This window comes from Morone saxatilis, unplaced genomic scaffold, assembly GCF_004916995.1.
Source record: "Morone saxatilis isolate NCDOM2014 unplaced genomic scaffold, NCSU_SB_2.0 Contig14, whole genome shotgun sequence".
NCBI classification, from domain to species: Eukaryota; Metazoa; Chordata; class Actinopteri; family Moronidae; genus Morone; species Morone saxatilis.
The window spans coordinates 8,429,536-8,437,512 of NW_023339696.1; the positions used below are offsets into that span (position 1 = coordinate 8,429,536).

Consider the following 7,977-nt stretch of genomic DNA (forward strand, 5'->3'; position numbering starts at 1 on the left):
GAGAAACTTTCTAAATGAATTAAATTGTTTCATCTCCAATGAGACCGCCATTTCATAAATCATGCAAATTACCCATCTACAATATTTAAATGTGAGCATTTTAAAGCACTCTCATATGCATGCTTGATTTTCCATTGACCGTTCACTAATCCCCTCTTTTACTGTTGCTAGATTGCTGTTCATGCACAGCACATATCTGATAATGGTGCATTCACCACTCCAAATACTTTATCATTTCTGAAACAATGGATCCTTGATTTCAACAGAGGTTAGACAAAGAGCAGAATCGTCATGTATACGCCCAGTGAATGCTCGCTTTTTTTCCAATCGAAACAACAAGTTGTTGCCGGAGAGACGTTCCATCAGATGGTAGCTATCAGCTAATTAACATTAGATCTCAACCGCTGTCTCTGGCGCTGACTTTTCAATGTTTCCAGCTTTACAGCCTTTTAAACTCTTATTACAGCTCCTGCACGTAGAGAAATACAAAGCTTTAAATCTTGCCGTGCTTAGTTACGGTTGGTAAGCTATGATTGGACAATCAGTTTGTGGAGGAGGGGTTTAGTAAATGATCAATTAAGAAAACAAAGCTTTAAGATCTAATTTCCATGTTTCTTTGATGCATATTTCCTTTTGCCTTATCGACACACTCAACTGGCAATAAAAGACACATGCCATTCCAATACCGAATCCAAGTCCGGAAAATGTCCCATTGGACCGAAGCCCATTTGCCCGGCAAGTCTGTTATCCCGGCAAACAAATGCCCAATTGCTTCTGAAAATACCAGCCTTAGTGTTACCTTACGTAACGCATTTAATCTTACATCCACGTACAAAAACCAACTTAACTGACGCAACTAACGTCCAAACAAACACCTTTCCCTAAACCTTAACCAACTAGTTTTTGGTTGCCCAAAGCTAACCAAACTGCCACCATTTCAACATTAGCAAGCAAACATCAACCATGTTTTTGTTGTTTGTTACCATGATGAAGAAGGGGACCTGACAAAGTTCACCTGGACGTTGACTGATGATATTAAAGCAAAAAGCCTCCAGGGAGAGTGTGTATTTTGGGAAACAACAGACCTTTGTAGCAGTGGGCCTTTTCTTTAGGACCAATGGGCTGTTGGACAGATGGCTTTTTCGGTCCAGATGGGAAACTGAACTGCAACAATGAGCAGCCCCAACCCACTGTTTAAAGGGCATATGTGGCTCTGTCAGTGCTCGTAGCTACAATCTGCCTGCCTGCAGACGTGGCAGATTAGGTGTGCAAATGTACGACTATTTCCATGGACAACACAGTACCAGCTCACGTCCAGAGTTCTTTAACTATAAGCCCTTAAAAAAGTGTAGCCATTAGCATTTTTGTTATTGCCAGAAATTCAGTGAAAAATCTAGATGACATGCGTAAAAAAAGGTTGTCTTTGCCCACAAAACATCACTCTTCTCTAAGCGTGCATCCTACCTCCTGAGCCCTGCTGTTGTTTTCAAACGGACGTCTTTCATCGTCCTGGTTGCCCTAAGACAGCAGGACGAAAGACGGTTCCCTCAGCCTTGTTCTTTCCACAGAATTCTCATGGAAGAGTTGGAGGGACATGTAATAAGGCCTTGCGGCTGAACCCGCTCATTGGCGCTCCAGGTCTTCACCTTAGGGTTGTGTGTGTGTGTGTGTGTGTGTGTGTGTTGTGTGCTTGGGTGTGTGTTTGACTGGTTGTGTGTGTTCGGCGTGTGTGTGCGTGTGGTGTGCCGTGTCGAATGCGGTGTGTCGCTGTGTGGTGCGTGTATTTGTAACGTGTTAATTGGATGGTTACGGAAAATTAGTATTAAATTAAGGGGTTTAAAAAAAAAAAAGGGGAGTTATAAGGGCCCAGTAGCGAACCAGGCAGCCGTGGTGGAATTGCTGGGAATTGAGAAAAAAGAAGGGAGAGACAAAAAGAGAAAAAGTCAAATAGCAAGCAGGCAAAGGCACCCACAGGCAATTCAGATTTTAAAAGTTAACAGACACTAAGCAGCAGCAATTTCCACTTTAACATACTGTAAGCCACAGACCGCTATTTTGAAATGGCGGTGAATTTTTTATGTGTGGCACACCATATTCATGCAATATAGAATTAGTGACAGCCCGACACCGACAGCAATGTGAGACTCGAAGAAGTGAGGAAAGTTTGGATTATTAAGCTTTGCATTTTACGTCGAGCCCTTTCTTCAACACAACATATCTGCAATGCTCCATCTGACACTTGTGTGGACAATCTTGGAAGTCAACAATGGCTGAGGAGGTGCTACTTACAGAAACAGAGGAAAAGAGTGTCCACACACATGGCGTACACACTGAAGAATCCATGGGCAATGAGGTAGGAGCCAACCACCAAAGTCTGGCGAGGACGACAAGAACCATACGTTCACATTTCATTCATAGTAACATAATGAGCCAGAAAACTGAATTATAGAGCAGTTCTGTTGTCTGTTCGATTAGATAACAATGTTTTTTAGGGAGAAAAGGGACCGTCAGACTCACAATGATGGGTACCCAGTAGTAGTGGAGATTGGGAGCTGTATTCTCAAAGGCCTTCACTCTCCCAGAGAAGAAGAAAAAGGCAAAGATCCCTGGAAAAAAGATAATAGAAAAACAAACACTTTGATAAGATAAATTCTTGGAAGGTGGCTGCCATGACTTGTCTTATTGATGATGTCCCCATAGATTATATTTACAGGATATTCCAGCCACTGATCAAATGTAAATGAGCTCATTAAGGGTCTATAATTATATAATAATTATATAAATATAGTTTGCATTAAAGTCTATGGAGGCCAATACTGTCCCATTATATTTCAAATGCAGCACCTGTATACAGTACAAACTGTAGAGAAAACTTCTACAGTTCTGTGTTGACCTGTGCAGTTTGAGTTTAAACTGTAATACATGCTCATGATTATAAATCCAAAAATCATACAAATCAGAATCAAGACACACATTTTCTCCAGGAAAATACTTCTATCTTGTAAAATACTGTTGGATAAAGAATAAATAATAAATATATAGACTCACCCACGAGCCCAACAATGAGCAGTTTCCCCAAAAACAAGAGGAAATCTGTCACTTTGTCCAGGACAGCCACCCTGAGGGATTAAAGATCATTAAAGATCAAAATCATTTATTCTTTCCAAAAAGAAGAGAAATTTAAATTATACATGAATAAAAACACATCATTTTTATTTATTCAAAATCACACAATTGCAAACACCATTTACACTCACCTGATCATGTTCCTCATGAGGAGGAAGAAGGCATCTCTGGCAGAGGTGCAAAAGTTTTTGCCATAAATCGCCACCTGGGGGCAAAATACACCAATTACATTCAAATACTTCAACATTACAAATTATAAAAGTTTCTATTTTTGATGGGCTGGGTACTGTGAAATAAACGAATAAACCACACACCATAATGTAGGCATTTCTGTTTAGGAACTTGATAAATTTCTCCAGACACCAGAAGCAGCACTTCAGACAGCACAACAGGAACTTGGTACACTTATTTTGGGCTCCTGCGAACACACCAGGATGGATTGATAGGTCAACATTTAACCCACACTGGAGACAGGTCTTTCAGGTTATCCCAATGATGCAGTAGGAGGTAGTTAGTGACTTGAATAGAGATTTATGCCCGTCTTTTGCTACTTTTGAATGTGAAACAATCAGAAAAAAACATCTAACGGTAGTCAAAAACAGAACCAGACCTTGTAGCTTGTGGTCCAGATACTCCAGCAAAACTCTGATGATCTGAACGATTGAGAGGATGAGGGAGCCGAAAGCCAGAGTTCCTGTATGGTACCTAAAACAAGATACGAGTGATTTTCAAGCTATGTGTCAACTGAAGTTTTTGTTGTAAAGAAGAGAAAACAATCTCAAAAGGAGGCAGCATAGATGGAAATGTTATGTGGGGGATGTACTGGCACCTCCTCCCCACACACACACACACACCTGAGAGATCTCCCAAGGGAAGAAAACACTGGGAAGGCAGGCATGTCATCGGGTTTGACGAAGGCCCAGTAGTACGAGGCGAAGGCCCCGGCCAGGGTCATCTGTCCCAGAGCCGTGACGAAGTTGGCACACCAGAAAAAGAGGAAGACGTTGTAGAACTGCAGGCCGATCAGGTATTTGTGGTAAACGGTCTCTCCGCCGTAGAAGGCAAAAAGGCACTCGGAGTCAGGGCACTGCTTTTTCATCAGACTGGACGTGTAGTTCTGAGCACAGATACAGGTTATATAGAGACCATGAATACACACACACACACACACACTTTGGAAATGCTCAAGATTTCAATTTTATGTGATGCCGCAACCATAAATAATATACACACTATGAGCAACGAATAGTTTTAAGGATCAAGCAGAGTCTATGATGATATCAAGAAACACATTCAGTGAAAATGTGAGGGAAGAACCAGTTCTGCCTGGAGGTTCAAACATTAATTGACAAATGAAATGAGAAAACTTACAGCTGGCTCACAGGTTGCTCTTGAGTGTTCGCATTCCGTCTCATTGAAAACTTTGTAGATGGGTTCATTTGAGGTAGACAAGAAGCTGATGAGTGCGGTCAAGGACAACAATCATAACCACTTTAAGTTTCCCCAACCTCATTCCCCATCACAGTAATATTATATTACAGTCATTTTGGCACTTTTGTCCAAAGTGACTTACAGGTTTTTCCACAGATATGGGGGAGCAATTTCGGGGTTCAGTGTCTTTTTATGTTGTGCTTTTAAAGTTAATACAGGCCAAATACAGTTGGACACACTTAGATCTCGCAGCTTCCCACTGGCTAAATCAAACTTAACAGGCATGTTCTCGGGAAGTGCCTAAGCCTGTCCAAATCCACAAGGGACCTGAAGTGGACTTTCTGCAGACTTCCACAGAGTCTGCCTGGGTTGCAGACTACGCCAGACAAACATTACCCATAATCCATGACGATATGGATGTGACAATGTCAATGTCTCATCTCAATGACAACTTGGCCAAAAGATGGCGACAATATTAGCACCAGGCCTAGGGTTGTCATGATGACAATGAACACCTCATGATATGTATGAAAGACATCTGAGAGTGTTCAGTCCCCACGTCCAGACATTTGGATTCAGCCTAATTCTTTAATGTTTGCTATGTTGCACTCTGATGCTTGAACTGCCTTCCAAATGAACTGAATTACTTCCATTACCACAACCAAAGCATTGTTCATCCTTTTAGGTGCTGGTGTGCCACTGTGTCACGAAATGTCTCGTATTTCAAAGCTCAAGCTCTCTTTAATTATTCAAACAAACAACGGAAAATAGATCACCAAGAGTATTTTCTCCTACCTGTTGCTCCTATGTTTTTGACTCCAGTCAACTCTAAATAATGACGCTGACAGTAATGTGAAAGGATACACAGCAGTAACTGCCCAGTAGGCGATGACCATGGCAAGGAGGACGAAAGTGAACAGTGGGTAGAAAAGAGAGGACATCACATGCCCAATGGCTCTGTAAACACAAAAACATCATCAAAACAAAGCCAAAAAAAACCCATCTATCATCACTGTGAGTTACATTTCCATTCCATCATCTGTGCCTGTGCCATTAGTCTGACACTTTAATCCATTACTGTGAGTCCCAGTGAAATTATTTTTAAGTCAGAACAATTTAACAACTTTCATTGATCTGTTTTTCCACTCCTCTCATCCTCTACCTCTAAAAGTGCCGACAGCTTTAATGTGGGGTCTGACCTGCTGGCTTCTTTGATGAGAGCAATGGCAATGCAGATCCTCTTCCTCAGGAAGATGAGAAGTAGGATGATGATGACCTCAACAATGGCCAGGATGATCACTAAAGGAGAAAGATGGCAGAGGGAGAGGTCATGTGGGTGTCTCTGTTTTACAGCAGCATCCATAAATGTGCAGATTACGTGCTGTGTACTAACTGAAGGCCAGCCAGGTCTGTCTGATCTGCAGGTAGACTGTGAAGTCTGTCTGGAAGCCCAGTTGCTGTAGAGTCACATTAGCGCCTGGTTCTTCTTTCAGGGAAGCATACTCCATGTAGCAGTGGAAGATACCTACACAGCGACAGCAAATACATGGCATAAAATTGCAATATTAGGTAACTGGATGTTTGTTGAAGCAGTGTGCAACAAATCAGAAACAAAAAAATATAGTCATAAAAAAAATATAATGTGTATTTTTGAGAAAATAAAAGCGCATAAATATCTGGTGTATCTCTTCTGAGCCTGAAAGAATACAAGGGGTCTTTTCCAGAAAGCAGGTTTAGTTAAAACTCAGTTTGTTAACCGTGAGTTAAGGGAGTCCCAGACACATGCGGCAACCTGTGACCTGTAACCTTTTCAACAAACCCTGAGTTTCTCTGTCTCCTCCCCTCCTGCTGAGCCTGAAGGAGCCTGTCCAGTCCATATTAAAGCTCAATAATGTGCAGAAATCTACATTAGAAAATAAAGATAATTGAATAATTCCCAAGGACTATCTTTACCTTGAAAGCTTACATGGAATAAAATCACCAGATTTATCTTTCTGTTAAAGACTTGGATTTTTGTCATTCAGACAAAGGCAACTTTTATGTTACTGTTTACTACAACTTGATTCAGACATGACAGCACAATTGCGGATTGGTGGATTTTAAAACTGTCCGTCGAATATTAGCCTACACATTGTGAATCCAATCTGGTCGGCCTATTAGGCTGCCGTAGGTGGAAAGTAGATTTTTTATTTTTTATTTTTTAATCTGGCAGCAAAGATGAAATACAAAAAAGTCAAACTGTGTTTTGTTCCTGTCTAAAATAAATATTTTTAAAAAATGGTAAACAATGAATAAGTGAACTATGCTAAATAAAAGTGTCAAAACTTTTACTTATTAGAAGATAAATGAACATACGTACACATTAATATCTCTAGCTCCACTGGATTAAAATGACGACTCTGCTCTTTATTCACCTGTTGCCGTGGTGAGTCTTATTATAGGAGCTCCGTTGAAGATGGCTTTTCTTCTCAAGATGTATCCCAATATCACACTACATACTGTAATAATAAATCTAAGCAGGTTGTGAGTTTGTAGTGTGTTCACACTGGAAAGGTGACAAAATGAAGTATACTCAGAACCGTTAGTATGGATACTAAATAACCCTTATTGTTAAGTCTGGTGTTGATGGAATATTCTCCCACAAAAGGAAATGGAGGAGCTGCTCACAGTTGTGAAAAATCTAATTGTGTCTTGCAGTAAGCTCTACTAAATGTTGCTCTCCATCTGTGAGGTTTAAGCACTATAAAGTCTGACCAGACATTTATTGCGTTCTCCTTTATAACAGTAAAATATGTTGATATATGCGTAGTATGGACACAGCATCAGAGTAACTCTGTTTATTAACTGATTAACTGTTGTGGAAACCAAGCTTACTTTCAGTGTTTCTTAGACCCGCTTTCTGAAACAGGCCCCTGGAGTGCTGGACTATTTAGAGGCGAGTATGACAAAGATTTGCCCCTTACCATATCCTATGACCAGTATCACCATGACGATCATGACCCAGACCATGATCCCTGCCAGGAAGCGCAGGAGGACAATGAAGAGCAGGCTGGTGAGCATAGCAATAACCAACCCACTGGAGAGAGTTGATGGTGGGAGGAGGGGAGGGAAGCACAGAGAGTGAGTGAGTGAAGGAGTGAAACCAGCTGATGGTTCTTTCTATCCAGATAAACTGGATCAAAGTGAAATAGGAAGCAGGAAGCAGATTTACAAATGTAGGCAAATGACTTACATAAGGATCCAGTACCAGGACTGCGTGTAATCCTCGAAGATTTTCATGACCACCTGACGAGCCTCAATAACCAAAGTGGCATTCCTGCGGGGAGATTGTGTGTTTATCTGTTTAGGCATTGGGACAGGCTAGGCTACAGCTATTTTCAAACCGTGACAGAATGGCATTATACACACACACATATACAT

At 41.0% G+C, this 7,977-nt stretch overlaps 1 protein-coding gene across 3 annotated transcripts in view; it reads right to left on the reverse strand.

The window, feature by feature from the left end:
* LOC118323573 (choline transporter-like protein 2) overlaps positions 1–7,977 on the reverse strand; it is an 18,848-nt gene that overhangs the window by 1,524 nt on the left and 9,347 nt on the right. For 2 of the 3 annotated variants that reach the window (XM_035655576.1, XM_035655577.1), the window contains exons 9-21: positions 7,790–7,873; positions 7,521–7,633; positions 5,951–6,082; positions 5,757–5,856; positions 5,422–5,514; positions 4,498–4,582; positions 3,981–4,243; positions 3,737–3,831; positions 3,441–3,544; positions 3,258–3,331; positions 3,049–3,119; positions 2,518–2,606; positions 2,290–2,374 (exon numbers count right to left, since the gene is read on the reverse strand). In XM_035655576.1, coding sequence (XP_035511469.1) covers positions 2,290–2,374; positions 2,518–2,606; positions 3,049–3,119; positions 3,258–3,331; positions 3,441–3,544; positions 3,737–3,831; positions 3,981–4,243; positions 4,498–4,582; positions 5,422–5,514; positions 5,757–5,856; positions 5,951–6,082; positions 7,521–7,633; positions 7,790–7,873 — 1,388 coding nt within the window. Of the gene's footprint in view, positions 1–1,578; positions 1,647–2,289; positions 2,375–2,517; positions 2,607–3,048; positions 3,120–3,257; positions 3,332–3,440; positions 3,545–3,736; positions 3,832–3,980; positions 4,244–4,497; positions 4,583–5,421; positions 5,515–5,756; positions 5,857–5,950; positions 6,083–7,520; positions 7,634–7,789; positions 7,874–7,977 lie in introns of those variants that run through there. The other variant, XM_035655578.1, reaches the window with a different exon arrangement.